This window comes from Neophocaena asiaeorientalis, unplaced genomic scaffold (genome assembly GCF_003031525.2).
Source record: "Neophocaena asiaeorientalis asiaeorientalis breed wild unplaced genomic scaffold, Neophocaena_asiaeorientalis_V1.1 scaffold7, whole genome shotgun sequence".
Taxonomy (NCBI): Eukaryota; Metazoa; Chordata; class Mammalia; order Artiodactyla; family Phocoenidae; genus Neophocaena; species Neophocaena asiaeorientalis.
Window position 1 is genome coordinate 24771430 of NW_020185337.1, and position 21479 is coordinate 24792908.

The 21479-nt window shown below is 42.9% G+C and overlaps 1 protein-coding gene across 1 annotated transcript in view; it reads left to right on the forward strand.

Moving 5' to 3' along the window:
* The window catches only part of SPMIP2 (sperm microtubule inner protein 2), a 94758-nt gene that overhangs the window by 23196 nt on the left and 50083 nt on the right, over nucleotides 1-21479 (forward strand). The window contains 3 exon segments of the mRNA XM_024736075.1: nucleotides 4364-4508; nucleotides 7129-7302; nucleotides 7390-7444. Coding sequence (XP_024591843.1) covers nucleotides 4364-4508; nucleotides 7129-7302; nucleotides 7390-7444 — 374 coding nt within the window.

Here is a 21479-nt window from a genome sequence, read left to right on the forward strand (position 1 = left end):
TTGTGACCGTGGTCTTCTTATCGGTAATTTGAGGCTAGGAGTACCTATTTCATAGCATATTCTATGATGATCTAATGAAAGTGCCTGCATATAATAAGAATTCAGTGACTTTTTTAAAAACAATTTATCCTATTTATTTTCTTGAGAAGCTGATTATCTGAAGGGGGGAGGAGCTAGGAGAGGACACAAACATCATCTTAGAATCCTATTTTTTTTCCGTAACAAACCAGCCAAGTACACATTATTTCCTAAAGTCTTAAGCCATAGGTGGGTTTTTAATGGGCACAGAGAGAAATAACGTAAGACTACCTAAGCCGTGGTTTCTAAACTTCAATGTGCACGCGAATCGCGTGGGGAGTCTTGTTAAAATGCAGATTCCGAGTCCAAAGGTCTGGGTGGGCCTGAGAGTCTGCATTTCTGCCAAGCTCTCAGGTGATGCCTGTGCTGCAGGAACCATACCTTGAGTGGTGAGGGTCTGAACTCTTCTGGCTCTTACTGTTGTGACTTTGGACTAGCTGTTGGACTAGGACCTTGGACTCTGTGTGCCAGTTACACGGTCTATAAAATGGCAATATTAGTATCTGCTTCACAGGGTTGCTGGGAGTTTTAAGTGAGTCGGTGCTCATAGAGTACTTAGAGCAGTGTCTGGCACGTGGTATGCTCCATATCTGCATTAACTGTTATCATGTGACATAGATCACTAGCAATATAAACTAGTAAACTGCTGGCTATGGGCCCAGAACACAAAATATATTTTTTAAGCTGCCAATGATTGGCCTTTGGAATTTTCCTATAAACCTGATCTAAATAGTACTAAGGAAAACGAGTTCCATTAAAACAATGTTGTGATAGAATGGCAGGTTTTAAAAAAATGAATTAGTTCATTAATTTTACTGAAGCATAGTTGATTTACAATGTTGTGTAATATAGAATGGCAGATTTTGGAATACTACCTTAAACCACATGAATGCACGGGATCTTGGTTTGGAAAACAACCCAGCATCCTGTCGTCAGGAAGGATAGAAAGGTCCCCTTCGGGGCCCTGGGTGGGAAGTCTTAGCCTTTGTCTGTCTCCTTTGGGTCTGTCCCCCTCCCCTTTCCTGTCTGCTGCAGGAGGAGAGGCAAAAGCACCTTCCGAGGCACCTGCCCTGTGTGATCCTAGTTGATTTCACTCACAGCCAGTGAGAAAGGGTAAAGTTCCTGCTGTCTAGCTGACCCCAGGTGCCAGAATTTATCTCAGAAACGGTGAAACCTACCAAACGGCCCTTCTGACCACAGATACCATCTTTGAGAAAAATACACTCCAGGGAGGAGTCTGAGACAGATTGAAGATTGTCCAGGCTTTTAAGAATAGTAGCACTGAAAGATACCTCAAAACGCTTATGTGGTCGAATCATTTCTTTGGGGCAGCACTTTCTAAAATAAAGGAAATAATTTCTGGAAGCTACAGAATTGCAGGCGAGGCAGTCATTTGAGAAGAGGAAGTTCTGTATCTGAGATTGAACTCGACAGACCTGGCACGGAGCCCCAGCACCCCGCTTCCAAGCGGGGGGCGAGCAGGACTGACCTTCCCAGACAAGGACCTAGAGTAGCCTGAGGAAAGCTTCTGGTGGAGGCAAGGCGAGCTCTGGTTTCTTTCCAAGCCTTATTCTTGTCAATCAAGGGAACTGCACTGGGGATGGAGGTGGGGAACCCCGAGTGGCTGGAATGAGTGCAGCACCTCCCAGGTTTGCTAAACAACATCAAAACTCACCAGCCCGTAATTGGGGGAGGGAGGGGCCTACTGAGGAACGGGGAGAAACAGTGCGCCTGGAAGTAGGAAGCAAATCCGCTTTCTGCCAGCAATACTAAGACCTCCCCGCTGAGGACTCTGAACTAACCAGTCCCAGATCTAGGGCACCGATTCTCAAAATGTAATGTGCAGAAGAACCGCTTATGGAGACGTTTAAGGATGCAGAATGCCCCAGATTCTGAGTTAGTTTTCCTGGGGCCTTGGAACTTGCACTTACAGAAGCACGTGGAGAGACTATGACGCAGGTGGTCCGCGTGACACTTTGTGGGAAACACGTAGACCCTTGGGCAGCAGGCACTGTTCCTGTTCTACCCCAGGAAGGTCACAGGTCCTCCAAGGCTGGAAGGTCTAACTGGACTCTAGTCAGCACAGAAGATTCAGCTCACGAACATTGCTGTGTTTTTTTGTTTTTGTTTTATTATATTGGAGTGTAGTTAGTTGATTTACCATGTTGTATTAGTCTCAGGTGTACAGCGGCAGAGTGATTCAGTCACATATCCATATATCTACTCTCAGATATATGTTTTTACAATGTAATCTAAAAGTTTTTCGATGTAATTTAAAGGCTCATAATTTTTTTTAAAAAGGTTGGGAACAGGGTTTCCCTGGTGGCGCAGCAGTTGAGAGTCCGCCTGCCGATGCAGGGGTGACACGGGTTCGTGCCCCGGTCCGGGAGGATCCCACGTGCCGCGGAGCGGCTGGGCCCATGAGCCATGGCCGCTGGGCCTGCGCGTCCGGAGCCTGTGCTCTGTAACGGGAGAGGCCACAGCAGTGAGAGGCCCGTGTACCACAAAAAAAAAAAAAAAAGGTTGGGAACATTTGTATAATTCAAATTAGTATGTGTTATATCATTCTGTAAATGATCATATAAAACAAAATATGTCTTTCAACCCAGTGGATTATGGCACCGATGACAGGATAATTAGGAATCTGAGTAGTCAAAACTTATGCAAGCAAAGCTATCTGAGGTCAAGATTGTTGATGGCAATCGGGTTAGATGAATTCTTTGTTCATAGCAAGGAAATAATACCTCCCATGTCTCTTCCTTTTAGAGATACCAAACTCTTTCAAACTTCACTTCACAAGCTGAGTGGCCACCCTCTTTTCATAATATGGAAGCAGAATGAAGTAGGCGTGCTAATCACGTGGGCTACATAAAGATGTTAAAAAGCACAGCCTTTGATTCTGCAGTCCTAGGACTGACGTGGTAGATCTCGTTCATTTCCTTTCCTGGGGACTGTGCAGCCGCTTAGGACGGGCTCCACTGCTGGACCACACTCCCTCCCCATCACCTCCTCTGGGAACACGTGGGGGCGGGGTGCACACCGACACCCCCACACACATTCTCAGCAGAAATCACCCGAGGACTGTCAACCCCTCTTGTCTGCAGGGATTAAACAAAAGTTACCAGTTCCAGATCACAGCGATTTCTTCCTTTCTTTTCTCAATTCCAATGTCTTAGATTTCCTTGAAATGCCCCCCTCCCCAAAAAATGATAGCTTATCATTGACTGTGGCTTATAATTACTCAGAAGAAAAGATTGAAATGACAGTTTGTGGTAAATCCCCAACTTTGTTAGAGGAGAAGTGCTGTGGATATACTGTCTGATTGTATGGATTTCTGGTGTAAGGACTATAAAGTAGGAAGTTATTTACACTAGTCTATGTATTGGTCAAGAACCCCATTAATCATTGTGGTATTTTTAAGAATATTTTTTATAAATTTATTTATTTTATATATATACACTGCGCCACCAGGGAAGCCCTAATCATTGTTAAATGAATAGTTCCTGCTGCTCCCCACCCAGAGGGCTCTGAGGCTGCAGCTTGTCCACAATCAATGCGGGAGATTGGAAGACTCCGCCTTTGTGATTTGGGGTCTGAGCATCTTCTTATGGCTTTCTTCAGCTGAGAGTTGCGTGCCTCTTGTTACACTCTTGTCTTAGTGGCCTTGGAGGGCGGCTTTGGAAGGCTCAGATATTCACACACAACAACCAGCCTTTCAGTCTAACTATCTTTAAACATTACCTCCAAATTTGGGTGGGAGTTTTTACAGCCATTTTTGTGTGATGATATAACGTAGACAAAAACTGTATGTGTAAACATTCACTTCATCACTGTGGATCACCTAAAAAAAAAAGGAGGGTGCCTAGCTAAAATATTTGGAAGTTGAAACATATATTTGGGACTGAGATTGGGCCCAAAGGCTGAGGTTGTACAAAAAGTTAGGACCATGTATTTCAGCAGAAAGTTCAGGGTTCACAGAAGGTGGGATAGGGTAGACACACTGATAAATGGAAAGGAAAGGACGCCCATCCCACCTGGCACAAAGGCAGAGGGTCCAAGGTCGAAGATACTTATCTTCTCACCTCTTGACCAGACACAGTTCAGAAGATAAAATTCTGAGCAAGCGACTTGAATAGAAGGAGGCTTCAAAGACAACTTCTGCCATGATGGCTCTTCCTGTAGTCTGTTTATCAGAAGGGATCACAAACATCGGGACCTTCTGTCAGCTCCCACCTTCATCAAATGACTGGTATACCCTAAACCCCCATCTTCTTCTCTTCTGCAGTTACAAGGAGATGGAAGAAGAAAGAAGAGCAAAAAAAGCTGCACAGAGATGATCACAAACCCTACTTGGTCTCTGTTTACATTTGTCCAACTCCTACAGAAGGACATTCAGGGAATCTTGACCAGAGCTTTGAATTTCAGCCCTGGTACAGACCTGATTTACTGTAGCTTCTACCCCAGCAGGCAAATCCAACAGCCAGGTGGCTGGTGCCCCCCTCCTTGGTATGTCCTCTGCCCTCTGGCTTTAGTTTCTCCTGTTGTCCAGGCTGAGACCTTGTTCTAGCCACACCGCACTCTGTCTTAGGATGACCAGCTATCCCAGTTTACCCACGAGGAGGAGTTTCTTGGGACACTGGATTTTCAGTGCTAAAACTGGGTGAGTTGGTCACCCTAATTCCAGCCCTATAACTGCTGCCCTATCCCAGCCTCAGCACTTTTACTTGAATTCATTATCTGAATTTTGCACGAAGCAGAGTGGGGAAATGTTGGTGCAGTCAAAGCACCGGCAGGAGTTCCCTCATGTGTAAGCCTTTACTACCTTCCTCCCTGGTACTCAGAGGAAAATAAACAGGCCCAGTGGCTGCCACAGCGATTGCTCAGTAGATGCACCCCTCTGCCCTGAGGACATCTCGCCCAGTTCTAGACACGTGTGTTCACTGGCCTCTCTGCCTCTGTCTGATCTGGGGCTGCTACTTCTCTTGACTAAAAACCACTTGTTTTGTATGTCTGTGGGTCTATTTCTGTTTTTGTAAATTCAATTGAATCTTTTTTTTTTCAGATTCCACATGTAAGTGATATATATTTGTCTTTCTCTTTCTGACTTGCTTTACTTAGTATGATCATCCGTCCATGCTGCTGCATGTGGCATAATTTCATTCTCTTTTTATGGCTGAGTAATAGTCCATCGTATATATGTACCGCCCCTTCTTTAGGGGAAGGCAAGGGGAGGGATAAATTAGGAGGTTGGGATTGACATGTACACACTACTATATATAAAATAGATAGCCAAGAAGGACCTACTGTGTAGCACAGGGAACTATACTTGATATTTTATAATAACCTATAAGGGAAAAGAATCTGAAAAAGAATATATATATGTAACTGAATCACTGTGCTGTACACCTGAAACTAACATGACATTGTAAATCAACTATACTTCAATAAAAAAATAATAGATTTTTTAAAAGGTTTATAAAAAGTTATTTATGAAAACATAGGAGTAGAGAGTAGTTAGACACGATACCAAAAGCACAATCCATGAAAGAAAAATCTGCTGCATTGGACTTGGAAAAATTAAAAACTTTTGCTCTGCAAAGGTATTGTTGAGAGAGAAACATAAGGTAGAGTAAAATAAAATAAAATAAGGACCATTTGTATCAGGCCATCGAGTTCATTATAAACCCAGGAGACCCCGAATCTATCCTAAATTGTTTCCAGTAATCCGAGGGGGCCTCAAATTTTACAGGAGGGGCAAGACAGCATTTTGGGCCATCACATTTGCTTACAGGCAAAAATAATAAAATCTTTTTTCCCTTTTTATGTTTTGGACTTTTTTTTTTTTTTTTTGCCTTGGTCTCAACAATCAGCTGTCCATGTATTTGAGTGGTTTCTGTCATCAGTGGGAATGTCCTACCTAACGTGAGGGTCGCATAAATCATGTGAAGTGCAAATCAGAGGGACAGCACAGCCCGTGCGCTATCCTGAACTTGCTATGACCTAAATGAGCTGGGTCTGTGCCTTGTCGACTTAGGGAAGCTGGCACTGCATTTCCCAGAACCTCCTCCTCTGCACAGTTTTGGGCCAGTCGGGGCCAGGGAGCCATTGGCGTGAGATTGGAAGGCAGAAGGGAAGTAGACAGTATGTCTGTGCTGCCAGGTGCTGCTGCGGCTACTGACCGTTGGCAGCAGCTTCCGTGACCCCTTCGGCCTCTCTGACTCCTGGGCCAGGTGAGAGACCCACTGGGGTCCAGCCAGCTCTGTCAGGTTCCAGTTTATCCTGCAACAGGAAAGCCCACTCTAAGCGGTCGGGAGCATCTCCGAAGCACACCTGGGCACGGTGGCCGGCATCCTGGATCTGCGTGACTCATACCTGTGTGAGCCCGGCGGCTCGCTCTTCCTGGCTTCCCTGTGTGTCTTCTGGCCCCAAGACTCCCTCTTTACTGTTTTCAAAGCCACACTGGCTTGACCACAGCCTCTGATCTACTGCTTGTCTCCCAGCATCTGAATCACTTTCCCGACCCTCCACTGTGGGTGTGTCACACACAGAATTATTTTCTTGTGGAGCTGGGGGACCAGGACTTCTGGGACTCACCTTCTTTCTGGTTCCGGCTTCAGAGAATAAGCAGACAGGACATTGTCTTAGCACCAAGGGCAGCCTAATGCAGAGTATGCTGTCAAAAAAGCTTCTAGAAGGAAGGCGTGAATGAACTGATGAACTGACAGATCCTTGAGAAGTTTACCATCTGGCATTTTCCTTTATCACATTATTCCCAGGCACTAACTTACACGTTTGACCAATCGTTCTCCTATCTAGAGAGTCATTCTGAATGTCTTTTTAATCCCTTAAGGGGGTCAAAAATGATCTCAGCATTAAAGGATGAGGCAGAGGGAACACATTGCTGTCTCCTCTCTGTGCTCCCTTCTTTGCCTGGAGTAGACGTGTGCTTGTAGAAAGCACAGGAGTCCTCCGCGGTATCTCCTTCCTCTCATCCAAGATGTCTCTAACTCTCCTTTCTCCGTGATTTATATGATTTGGTCCCTAATCAAGCACTGCTGAGACCAACATCAAGATTTCAGACAAGGAGTTTCCACCTGCTCCCGTCAATGTACACGCTCGTCACCCATCACCTCCACCCCCAGACCTTTCCAGGGTGGTGGTTATGTCTGTTCATGCTCCTTTGGAGACAGAGATGGGCTTTTTAGTGGAAATGGAAAAGTTAAGGTACTGCAGATGCACTGTGGCCAGTAACGGGAAGAAATCACACAACTTCAAAGGCAGCAAACGCGTTTAAGCCCCTCTTCTTACCAGTGGCCCAGCTGCTTCTCACCCAGTGTCTCCTTGTGGGGAGCGGGCTGTTATAAAAGTGAGAAATTGGGAGCCCAGTAGGACTCCCTACTTCAGCTTTTTAAACTGACAGACAAGCATGAAGAAGCTAGGCTGCAACCGCAAGGGGTTCCTAAAGAAAAGGTAGGAAAATAAACTAGAAAAGATGGCAATCTAGAAAACCTCCCTAAACAACAGAAAAAAAGAAAGAATAACAGAATGAATCCCCTCCCCTCTTCCGTTAACTAGAAAATTGCAAACTAGAGAAAAGAGCTGTCATTTTAAAATTATTGCATTTCCCCCAATAATAATTGACATGAAAAAGTAACACCTGATGGTGCAAAAGTAATGTTATTTTGTAATTTGAACGCTGCAGTAACAAATGGACTAAAGGGAGTTCAGCTAACTGGTCCATGGTTATCGATGTAATTTCTTCATCTGCTGGAGGGAATAGCCAGTGTTTGCCGAGGGTGGAAAACTCCGAGGTGCTTCTGTATGAACCTGTTCATGTTGTAGTGGTCTGGTTAATGGAGGTGATTGGCAGTGATGCTGGAAATCCTCTTTCCATCCCATTTCTCTCACACAGGCAGCAGGAACATTGAACGAATTCCCATCCCCACACTCATCGTGTATTTGATTGTATACATATATTTTAAAAAGTTACAAATTCTAATTTTTCAAACTTTTATGTTGACTCCATCAACCTGTCCAAGTCCTGTTCAAGACCCTGACTAAAACCTCACTCCTTCTTGGATGGGACTTGAACCCAACCAAAACTCAGATTGGGGCTTGAACCCTCGATCCCTGACTTAGGAGGGGACTCGAACCCACTATCTTTTAATTGAAACCGCTCACCTGGTGTCAGGACTTACTGAAGCTCAGATTCTTTTGTCTCGATGCAGAAAGAATTCAGCGGGAGGCAAAGTGACAGGTAAAGAGTGAGTTTATTAGCATAGGATGCTTGTGAGAGATACAAGCAGACAGGCAAGAGGTCGCAGCCCTGAGAACAAAGGGGGCTACATTTTCATAATCAAAGAAAAAGTGGGGAGGGGAGAAGACCACCTTCTTCCTCATTCTTGGGTAGATGTCAAGGCTTACATCATTAGTTCCTCCGTTGGCCCTATATGGTTTAACTGGGACTGTCATGGCACTATTTAAATCATATGTATATTAGCAGAAGGATGGTGACAGACTAAAATATGGAAATTCATCTCAGGTTTCGGTGTAGTGTCCACTTTCACCTAGTTTCTTTCCCCTTTCACCTGTATTCCTGTCTTGGCTACATGCAGAAATGCTACTCTTCAAGGACCATAACTTCCTGATTTCATGTAACAAGATTCAGACCCCATGTCTATTGTCTTGTGTTTTAACTGTCAGGGTTTGTGGCTTGAGTGTGCCTGGTGCTTGAATGCACCTAGTCTTCCTTCAAGGTAGAGTTGCTAGGTTACTGGATTCTTTCCTAGAGTGGTCATTAGCTTACAACAGTCTCCCAAACTCCCTTAAAATTCCCTTTCTGTCTTTAATCCCTTAGTGGGATTTCTAAACTAACTAATTATCCTGCTTTATCCCTATCATGACTACTTCTCACTGCTCCTGCCCTGTCTCTGAATTTCTCTTTCACTGCAAGGCAGCATCACCCAGCTTCGCTCTGGTTGTTCAGTGGGTACCACTCCTTTCTTGGATATTGTAGGTTTTTATCTTTTGTCAGCATTCTAATATACATTATTCATATTTATATGTAAATTACAATGCAAAGCATTACAAAAAGCTAAGTTTCTTTGTTCCAATTCTTTTCTTTCTAATAGATTATTTCTCTTCCCTTAGTCTAGCAAAACTTGGAAATTTTGTATTACAGTATCTGCAAAGACTCTAAGACACATACCCAGAAGTGGCACCAGTGTTCTTGGCTTTGGCTTTATGAAAGGGACTACGTGATACTGAACTAAATTTCATTTCTAAAGGCTTTGCTACACTTGAAAAAAAAATTCTTTTTAAATGGAAAATTATCAGCTGTATTTTACAATAAAAATTGCATTATTCCAGCGAGAGTGTGATACTATTTCAAAATATGTTGCTCTGGGGTCCGCACCTCACTGGTTTGTAAGAGACATTGGATTTCTCCCTTCCTTCAGTAAGGGAATTCTTTCTGTAACCTGCATATCACACACTATTCATTTAGTCCACAAATATTTACTGTAAGTCAGGAACCAGGCATTCTTTGCATTTGTGTATTGGTTGAGGAGGGGAAAGGGACCAAGTGCAAAACAAGCCTGGGACTTTCCAATTCTTCTAGTTTACAGTCAACTAACATCAAAGAATATTGTTAAATTATTTACATTCTCGTAGGGCTTGGAAGTCCCCAAACTGATTTTCCCATAATTCAGTAAATATATCATTTTATTACCATCATTGTGATGCCGACACTTGAGAAAAACTAAGTCACAATTCATACTAAAAATATAGAGATTTTATGGAGAGGTCGACATAGAGATGAAATGCCCGTCCTCTACATTTGAAAAGACAATGTGGAAAAAAAGCATAAACAAATAATTAGACCACTAGCTGATAGACTGAAGACACATCATGGCAACATAGTAAGTGTGTGTGTTTCAGGACAGAGACCCACCAAGAGCGAGTGCCATTTGGGGTCACACACTAAAGCATGAATGTTTGAGTACTTTTCTCATTTTTTTATTTTTAAAAAATTGTGATAAAATGACCATAATGTAAAATGGTACCCTTAAAATTAAAAAAAAAAAGGCAGCATTAAGTACATTTACACTGTTGTGCGATGGTCACTCTCATCCATTTTCAGACTGTTTTCATCTTGCAAAATCGAAACTCTGTACCCATGAAACACTCGCTCTGTTTCCCTCTCCCCAGCCCTTGGCAACCACCATTCTCCTTTCTATTTCAATGAATTTGACCACTTGAGTAATCACATATAACTGGAATGAGATAGTATCTGTCTTTTTCTGACTGGCCTATTTCACTTTGCATAACGTCCTCAAGGTTCATCCATATAGTAGCTTCTGTCAGGATTTCCCCTTTTTAAAAGGTTGAATAATAACCTTTTGTGTGTCATTATAGACTGAACTGTTCCGCCACCAAATTCATTTGTTGAAGCCCCACTCCCCAATGAGCCTTGTTTGGAGACAGGTCCTTTATGAAGGTAACTAAGGTTAAGTGAGGTTGTAGGGTGGGACCCTAATCCCGTGGAAGTGGTGTCCGTATAAGAAGAGGGACACCAGAGCTCTCTCTGTGTGTGCAGAGGAAAGACCGCATGAGGACGCACAGAGAAAGGGGCCTTGCAAACCAAGGAGGGAGGTCTCACCAGAAACCCACCCTGAGGGTACCTTGACCTTGGACTTCCAGCCTCCAGAACTGTGAGAAAACACATTTCTGTTGGTTAAGCCACCTAGCCTGTGGTATTTTGTTATGGTAGCCCTGGCAGGCTAACACACACACACACACACACACACACACACACACACACACCCCACATTTTGTCCATCTGTCCAGCCGCTGATGGACACTTAAGCTACGTTACCTTTTGGCTCTTGTGAATAACGCTGTTATGAACACGGGTGTACAAACACCTGTTATGGTCCCTCCTTTCACTTCTGGTATATACCCAGAAGTTGAATCGCTCTGTTGAATTTTTTTTTTAATTTATTTATTTTTGGCTGTGTTGGGTCTTCGTTTCTGTGCGGGGGCTTTCTCTAGTTGCGGCGAGTGGGGGTCACTCTTCATCGCGGTGCGCGGGCCTCTCACTGTTGCGTCCTCTCTTGTTGCAGAGCACAGGCTCCAGACGCGCAGGCTCTGTAGTTGTGGCTCACGGGCTAGTTGCTCCGCGGCATGTGGGATCTCCCCGGACCAGGGCTCGAACCCGTGTCCCCTGCACTGGCAGGTGGATTCTCAACCACTGTGCCACCAGGGAAGCCCTATGTTGAATTTTTTGAGGAATTATCATACTGTTGTCTACAGCAGCTTCACCAGTTTACATTCCCACTAGCAATACACAGGGTTCTAATTTCTCTGTATCTCTCGTTTTTAAAACATCTAAGTATGATATTTTGGTTACTGGGAAGAAGCCGTGACCACTCAGTAATAATCATAGACCTGGGACCACTGACCACCTATTCAAATGTGTCAGTTAACTTGCTTTCCTGGAAGAAGTAATGCAACAGTACACAGTATTACTTTCGAGGGAGGGTTCAGAATAAACGGGAACATTTGGTGCCATGTTACGTCAGCATTGCTTCATCAAAAACTATTGTAAAATTCTGCGGTGCTGTAGATTCACCAGGGTGGTTCATGTTAAAAATGAAACACACCCCTTCCCCAGCAGTGGCTTCATCTGTGTCAACAGAAACCTATTTTCTAATCTTTCCTCTCCGGGTGGTCTAAAGGTATCAGGTCAGATACCATCTGGGACTTCCCTGGCAGTCCAGTGGTTAGGACTCCACACTTCCACTGGAGGGGGCGTGGGTTCAGTCCCTGGTGGGGGAACTAAGATCTCGCGTGGCGTGGCCAAAAAAAAAAAAAAAGCTCAGATATCGTTTCAGAAACCATCCCCCGAACTGAATGATGGTGTTTGTGATCCTGATAATATCTGCTTTCAGCTTCACATTTCCCATGATTATGTAGCTCATAAACAGAATTTAGGAAGATGTTTTTTCATTTAACCCGTAAACTCCTCTATGCCGCGTAGAACGCCTTTATAAAATCTTTCTTTATAATTTTCAATTTTCATAGATCTAAGTGGCCACTGGAGGAGTAATTTTCACAAACACCAAAGTAATTAACTCGAAGGAAATGGAAAGAACGAAAACTTTGTAGTCATGTGTTCCAGTATAGTATCAATACCCACTAAATCCTTCAGCGAACCTGGGATCACGATTAAAGCTTTTAATTATTCTATACTGTTCCTAAACTGCCTTTTTCTGCACACATTGAAGAATGTGGGTATGCATTTCAAATATTTAATAGCTGCTGGGGAGTCTGAACGTTCCCTAGGAATTATTTACAGTGACTGCAGCATCTTTATTTCTCAGGCTACTTCAGCTGAAAAGCACTGAGGTAAAACTGGCGAGCGAGAGTCAATATTTAACTGGCACTTCACTTGGACATTTTATTCTGGTTTCAAGCTTTGATGTTTAATAATTGATTGAGGGAGGGGGGTAGGGGTTAGCTCATTCTGTTCAACGGTTTTCTGAGTGATTTGAATAGAGGAAGAGCACACTGTTAGGTTTGCAGAAGGCATCAACCTCGGGAAAGAGAGAGTGAAAATTAGATGACAGTTTGGGTTGTAAACGATAATATTTTAGAATTAGGGCTGAAATGAACAAGACTGTAATTTGACAGGAAGAAATATGAACCTTGCACTTTGGGTTAAAAATTCCGTAACACAGGTAAAGACTCGGTAAATCGTGGTGTGATTGGTTGGTGCGGAGTTTGTAGCTGACTGTAAACTCAGGGTGAACCCAGAGGTGAGCCTGGTTGCCGACAAAGCTCGCGTTATCACGGAGGTCTCTGTTCCACAGACAAGGGGGTCACACGTAGCCTCATTTTCAGCGATGAGGACCACGTTTTAAGGCAGACGCTGATGAGTGGGGCGCGGGGGGGAGGCACCTGAGCATCATGTCACGTGAACAACACCGGAAGGAACTGGGGAGCCCGATTTGCAAAAGAACCTAGTGAGAGCCTTTTCCCATGTCCGACAGATGGTCCGCTGAGAGAGGGATTAGCAACTGAGATTCCGATTTCAGACCAATGTGGGACTGTTACAGAAAGGCAGATTTCAGCTCAACAGAAGAAAGAATAATTAGACCTGTCCAAAAATAGAATGTGCAGAAGCTGGGACAATTCTGGCAGTTGGATGAATGCCAGCAGTGGGAGGGAGCCCTACCTAAGGGTACAAGGTTATACCTGCCGACCAGTCCCAAGCCCCAGAGCTCTCTGGAAATGTGTGCCTCTCGGCCAGTACTGTGGGTGCCGTAGCTGGCTTTAGGGCTGCAGTAATGGGACTGCCAAAGCTACGGGCAACCCAAGTGGATTGATATATGCACTAATGCAACAGGACATCTCTTTATTTTACACGGGAATGTTGCCCTGGTCTCCACGGCAGAAGCCACCAGAAATCACAACCAGTAGCACTTCACGGTTCATTCTCAGAGCCTCTGAACAGCAGCTGAAACATGGAAGTATTGGAAGATGGGTTACCTTTCCCATCTTCCCATGGGAGTAGTAGCTTGGGGTCCTTTCTTGATTCCAGGAATATATGTTACAAGCTCAAAGGCTCTTAGATGGCCCTAAGAATCCAAACACCATGTTGCTGCAAATGGCAATGTTTCATTCTTTTTTATGGCTGAGTGATATTCCATGGTGTATATGTACCACATCTTTTTGTTGTCGTTAGTTTCTGCTTTATAACAAAGTGAATGGACCTGGAGATGATCATACTAAGTGAAGTGAGTCAGACAGAGAAAGGCAGATATCATATGATATCGCTTATATGTGGAATCTAAGCTTAAAAAATGATACAAATGAACTTATTTACAAAACAGAAACAGACTTACAGATATCAAAAACAAACCTATGGGGCTTCCCTGGTGGCGCAGTGGTCGAGAGTCCGCCTGCCGATGCAGGGGACGCGGGTTCGTGCCCCGGTCCGGGAAGATCCCACGAATATCGTTAGTGTCAGCACACTAGCTAATATATGTTAGAAGTTACTGAGCTCCTCTGCTTCTTCAGAAACAACAGCCTGGTGTAAGGCAGTGGTTCTCAAACCCCAGCAGGCAGCAGACTGGCTTGGAGGGGTTGCTAGGACACGGAGAGCTTGGCACCACCTTCGGAGTTTCTGTTTCAGACCATGTGAGGCAGGGCCTGAGATTTTGCATTGTTACTAAGTCCACAGGTGATGCTGCTGTTCTTTCCAGCTCTGCATTCAGTGACCTCAGATTGGTAGTTTGAAATTGGCCATAGTGGCAATATTTACACCACGGGAATTGGTATAAATTCTGAGAGCTGGTAGTTCAACATTTACCAGTAAACCATCCCTGTAGACTTAGAGCAGACAGAAATTATAGGATGATCAACACTGCTCAACTCACTTCATTCATGGATTTAATGAAGGTTCCCTGAGCCCTGGCTACGTAACCAGAGCAATATTTTTTTAAGCAATATTGTTTCAATTATAATGTGTTGCAAGGATTTACCAAGAATGGAGTTCATGAAATAAAGCGTACTCTTGGATTAAAACAATGAAATATGGTTCCATATATTAATTACTTGCTGTAAGAAAAAGTCAACATTTGATCCATTTCATAAACGTGTATTAAAATTATAAGTGAAAATGAACATAGACTAGTGATTCTTAAATAAATGTACATATCGATTCACCATTACATCACCATCTAACACTTACTGACTCAGACTCATAACCTGCTCTAAGTTTATGACGATCTCATTTAATTCTTATAAAACTCTGTCATGTAGATACTGTTAAACCCGCTGTACAGATAAAAACCTGAGTCACAGCAACAGGCCCAAGATGCTTATGTATCAGGGCGTGTGGAGCATAAGGCAGTCGTGGGTCAGGTGATCTCACATGGAAAGTCCTGGAAATCTCAAATACAGCGTTTCTTGTGTGTGTGTGTGTGTGTGTGTGGCTTAATGAAATTTTTAAAATTTTGTTTTATTGAGGTATAGTTGATTTACAATGTTGTGTTAATTTCTGCTGTACAGCAAAGTGATTCAGTTATATATATATAATATACATGTATATATATTCTTTTTCATCTTCTTTTCCATGATGGTTTATCACAGGATATTGAATATAGTTCCCTGTGCCATGCGGTAGGACCTTGGTGTTCCTCCATCCTATACGCAATAGTTTGCCTCTGCTGACCCCAAACTCCCACTCCATCCCTCCCACCCCCGCCTTGGCAACCACCAGTCTGTTCTCTATGTCTGTGAGTCTATCAAATACAGTTTACTGATGACAACTATATTTTTATTATACAATCACTATATTCTTAAATATATTTTTAATACATTTTAGAAGAAAACATTGCTAGCATCAGCACTTCCACAACACACTCCTAGAACGCTGGCATTGCAGGGCAAGCTATGTAAACATGGGCTAAATGGCATTAAACCATAATAGCCTGACCATCCTACATCTCCTCTTTAGAGCTGTACCTCCCAAGAGGAGACCCCTCAGCCCTCTTCTGTGGTGTGTGGGCATCATCACAGTTTGCCACTCTGACTCCTGTATCTCTGTGCTTCCAGGAGGTTGACCTGCTATGCTTCTACATCCTTCTTAGGTTATTATCAGTCTCTGATAATAGACTGACGTTACCATATCAGGCTGACTTCGAAACCTTCTGTCTTGAAGATCCTTTTGTGTCTGATCCCAGCGACTGCAGATCCTGGGGATTTCTGTTTGTCACCACCTAGATTGGCTACAATCCCTCCGTCATGCTCACTGCTTCGTTCAGAGGCATCACGTGACCTAACACGAGTATTACGTGGAGTGAAAACCTAGATGCTCTCAGGCCGTGAGCATGTACAACATGTCCTGTCGGGAGTGTAATCTCACTTTAAGAGGATCCAACTGTGAGCAGTCAGCCACAGAAACATGGGCAACAGGTTTGAGGGATGAGCAAGCAAGTCTAACTGTAGTTGCAGGGACAGGGCGTGGCCACATAGCCGCACAGCCAAGCCACTAGCCCTTCCCCTGCAGAAACACGGTTGCTCACTGCAGTCTCCTTTTGGTCGTCTGAACAGACCCTTCGGGACCACGTCTGTCTGACTCTTCAGCCAGTTATGTGCCCTGAAGACCTCGCCCTCCCTAACAAACATTGCAACAATTTCCCCAGTCGCCACGCTTACAGTGATCCACCAGCTTACATACCATAGAACTTCACAGGTTTCCAAACTCCACACCAGCACTGTTCAGTAAGAATCAAATGCAAACCACATATGTAATTCAAAATGTCCCAGTAGCCACAATTCTGTTTTTGTTTTTTTAATTGGAGTGTAGTTGATTGACAATGTGTTAGTTTCAGGTGTGCAGCAACGTGATTCAGTTACACATAGACATATATATCTATTCTTTTTCAGATTCTTTTTCCTTATAGGTTATTATGAGATATTGAGTAGAGTCCCCTGTGCTGTACAGTAGGTCCTTGTTGATTATCTATTTTATATATAGTCGTGTGTATCTGCTGATCCCAAACTCCTAATTTATCCCTCCCCCATGTTCTCTTTAGAGAGGAGTATTTTTCTGTCCACTTTGACAATGGGAAGAAGATTGTAAGGTCTCTTTTGTAGAAGAAGAGTCTTTTTCTTTTTTAGAGTAAGATTAAATCTGATGTCCATCTGTTTGGCACCATGATACTTCCTGTGTAATGTTATTAATCATTTCTCAGTATAATAGTTCAGGGCATCGCATTTAGTTATCTCAGGCCTAATCTTGTATAGTAGCATTAGCAGAGAGGAAGATAGGGCAGGGCAGAAGGTGATGGAAATAGCAGAAATGGGTAGAAGGTAGATAATATGATAATAGCCAACCGCCAGACATCTGCTATGTGCCAGGTTCACGTATAGACACGGCTGACCTAGCCTACGTACAATAGCTCCGAATTCTTACAACAATTGCATGAAGTCGTTAGACGTAGTTTCATTTTTCAGATAAAGAAACTGAGCCTGAGAAGCAGTCTTTTGAAGAAAGTGACAAACCTAGTCTGAAATAGAATCCAGATGAAGTATGGCCCGTTCTCTTTTCCCCAAACCATGATGCCTCCCAATAAAGCAAAACAAATGAAAGAGGAAATGGTTTGCTGTAAACCAACTGCAAACCATAAGACATATTGAATGAAAGGGCAGAGTGTGAATTACACAGAGCGTGATATAAACTTGGTGGGGAGAAATAAAGCATTTCCTCACTTCCCTGAACGACAGGGACGAGGGAACAATTGAAGAGGCAGTGAAAGCAACGGTGTCCTGAGGTGATGACAAATACGCTTCCACAGAAAATGAAGTTTCAGAGGAACAGTGAAAATGGAAGAAGTAGGAAGGACCGAATGTGTACAAGTGAGAATTATGATTAAGAGACCAAAGCAGACAGAAAAAAGTAATTCCGGTGACCATTACATCAGTGGCATTCAAAGTTTTCTGACTGCAGCCCAGAGTAAGAAATATATTTTACATAGGGACCCAGTTAACTAACACTGTGTGTGTGTGTGTGTGTGTGTGTGTACCACTAAAACACAGGTGCAAAGGGAATTCAGTGGAGAAAGGATAGTCTTTTATTTTTTTAAAAATAAGTTTTTACATTCTTTTTAAAAATACTTATTTAATTAACTTTATTGGCCGCGTCGGGTCTTAGTTGTGGCACACTGGGTCTTCGCTGAGATGCCGGGCTTCTCTCTAGTTGTGGGGCGCGGGGTCCAGAGCACGCGGGCTCTGTAGTTGGAGGCACGCAGGTTCTCTCGTTGAGGCGCACGAGCTCAGTAGTTGTGGCAGGCGGGCTTAGTTGCCCCGCAGCATGTGGGATCTTAATTCCCCGACCAAGGATGGAACCTGCGTCCCTTGCATTGGAAGGCAGATTCTTGACCACTGGACCACCAGGGAAGTCCCCCATTTCAAATATTAAAAAAAAAATTATTTTATATTGGACTGTGGTTGATTTATAATGTTGTGTTAGTTTCAGGTGTACAGCAAAGTGGTTCAGTTATACAATGTATCTATTCTTTTTCAAATTCTTTTCCCATTTAGGTTATTACAGAATATTGAGCAGAGTTCCCTGTGCTGTACAGTAGGTCCTTGTTCTTTATCTATTTTATATACAGCAGTGTGTATCTGTTAATCCCAAACTCCCAATTTATCCCTCCTGCCCACCTTTTCCCTTTGGTAACCATAAGTTTGTTTTCTATGTTTGTGAGTCCGTTTCTGTTTTGTAAATAAGTTCATTTGTATCATGTTTTTTTTAGATTCCACATATAAGCGATATCCTATGACACAGTTAGGAGGATAAAAATACAATGACAGACTAGAAGAAAATATTTGCAAAGTGCATATTGATAAATGACTTGTATCCATAATATGTAAATAACTCTCAAAACTCTCCATAAGCAAACAACCCAATTAAAAAATGGGCAAAAGACTTGGACCCTTCATCAGAGAAGATGTACAGATGGCAAATCAGCACAAGATGCTCAACGTTATTAGTCATAAGAGAAGTGCAGATTAAAATGAGATAACCACCACCCACTTATTAGAAGGGCAGAAATTAAGACCAGCTCTATCAAGTTTGGGCATGGAGGTGGAGAAAGCTCTCAGAACACTGCTGGTGGGAATGTAGAATGACGTGACCACTTAGGGGAGGAGTGTGGTAGTCCCTAGGTTGATGCACCTACTGCATATGGTCCAGCTGTTCCACTCCTAGGTGTTTACCCAAGAGAAATGAAAGCATACGTCCACACAAAGATCTGTACACAGATGTTTATAGCAGCTTTACTTGTAACCACCCCAGACTGAAAACAACCCAAAAGCCCATCACCAGGAAAATGAATAAACTAACTACTGCACATCCGTACAAGAAGATACTATTCAGCAGTAAAAAAGAACAAACTATTGGTACATGTTATAATAATATGGATGATCTCAAAAGAAGTATGCTTAGCGTCAGTAGCCAGACAAAAGAGAGTGCATGCTGTTAGGCAAAACATTCTCTGACATAAATCGTACCAATGTTTCCTTCGGTCAGAGTCTCCCAAGGCAATAGAAATAAAAATGAAAATAAACAAATGGGACCTAATCAAATTTACAGACTTTTGCATGGCAGAGGAAACCATAAACAAAATGAAAAGACCACCTATAGAATGGGAGAAAATATTTGCAAATGAAGCAGCTGACAAAGGATTAATCTCCAAAATATAAAAACAGTTCATACAATTCAACAACAACAACAGAAGAACCCAATAGAAAAATGGGCAGAAGACCTTAATAGACATTTCTCCAAAGAAGACATACAGATGGCCGACAGGCACATGAAAAGATGCTCAACGTCACTAATTATTAGAGAGATGCAAATCAAAACTACGATGAGGTATCACCTCACACCAGTCAGAATGGCCATCATTAAAGTCTACAAATAACAAATGCTGGAGAGGGTGTGGAGAAAAGGGAACCCTCCTGCACTGTTGGTGGGAATGTACGTTGGTGCAGCCACTATGGAGAACAGTATGGAGGTTCCTTAAAAAACTAAAAATAGAATTACCACATGACCCAGCAATCCCACTCCTGGGAATATACTCAGACAAAACTAAAATTCAAAAGATACATGCACCCCTGTGTTCATAGCTGCACTGTTCACAATAGCCAAGACATGGAAACAACCTAAGTGTCCATCAACAGAGGAATGGTTAAAGAAGATGTGGTACATATATACAATGGAATATTACTCAGCCATAAAAAAGAATGAAATAATGCCATTTGTAGCAACATGGTTGCAACTAGAGATTATAATACTAAGTGAAGTAAGTCAGAAAGAGAAAGACAAATACCATATGATATCACTTATATGTGAACTCTAAAATATGGCACAAATGAACTTATCTATTGTACAAAACAGAAACAGACACAGACATAGAGAACAGACTTGTGGTTACCAAGGGCAGGGGAGGGTATGACTGGGAGTTTGGGATTAGCAGATACAAACTATTACATATAGAATGGATAAACAACAAGGACCTACCATATAGCACAGAGAACTATATTCAATATCCTGTGATAAACCATAATGGAAAAGAATATTAAAAAAAGGATGTATATATGTGTATAACTGAGTCACTTTGCTGTACAGCAGAGATTGGCATAATGTTGTAAATCAACTATACTTCAATAAAAAAAAATTTTTAAGGGAGTGCATGGTATATGATGCCATTTATATAAAATTGTAGAAAATCCAAGTTAATTTATAGGAACTGAACGCAGATAAGTGGCTTTCTGGGTGTAGGAAAGGGCAGGGAGTGGGAAAAGGTAGAATTTCCAAAGGCAGGTGAGAAAATTTGGGGGTGATGGATATGCTTTTTATCTTGATTGTGGTGATATTTCATGGATAGGGTTGCCAGATTTAGCAAGTGAAAATATAAGGCACCAACTAAGTTTGAATTTCGGATAAAGAATATTTTTAGTATAAGTACGTACCATGCAATGTTTGGAACATACTTATACTAAAAAAAAAAAAACGTAGTGTTTATCTGAAATTCAAACTTAACTGGGTGCTCTGTATTTACGTGGCACCTGCTCATGTGTGTACGTGTTTGTAAGACTTAAACTGCAGACTTTAAATACATGCAGTTTATTGTACGTCAGTTGCACTTCAACAAAGTTGTTAAAAGAAGAAGAAGAAATTGTATTAACCAAGGAAGATGTGAGGATTTTCCTAGGTCCTCTCGGCGTGGCAGCCATGCCAAGACCAAAGTCCCAATGTCACTGTCCTCCTGTCCAAGGGCTCTCCTTGCTGCACCAAGTTGATTCGAGAAGAAAAGGTTTGCTCGCAGGGAGGGGAGAGTAGATCCCCAAAGTAAGGACATGCAGATATGGACTGATAAGGAAATTTAACTTAGTTTTTTTTTTTTTTTTAATTTATTTATTTATGGCCGTGTTGGGTCTTCGTTTCTGTGCGCGGGCTTTCTCTAGTTGCGGCGAGCGGGGGCCGCTCTTCATCGCGGTGCGCGGGCCTCTCACTATCGCGCCCTCACTTGTTGTGGAGCACAGGCTCCAGACACGCAGGCTCAGTAGTTGTGGTGCACGGGCTTAGTTGCTGTGTGGCATGTGGGATCTTCCCAGACCAGGGCTCGAACCCATGTCCCCTGCATCAGCAGGTGGACTCTCAACCACAGCGCCACCAGGGAAGCCCCTTAACTTAGTTTTTAATGTATCATCTCTGCTCTCACATGGCTTTGTGAGTCTAATATTTCACCTGTTCACAGACCCATTTTAAAAGCAAAGTGCCACAATGTAGTGAATCTGCTCTTGGAATAAATGAGGACTTGTTTCAT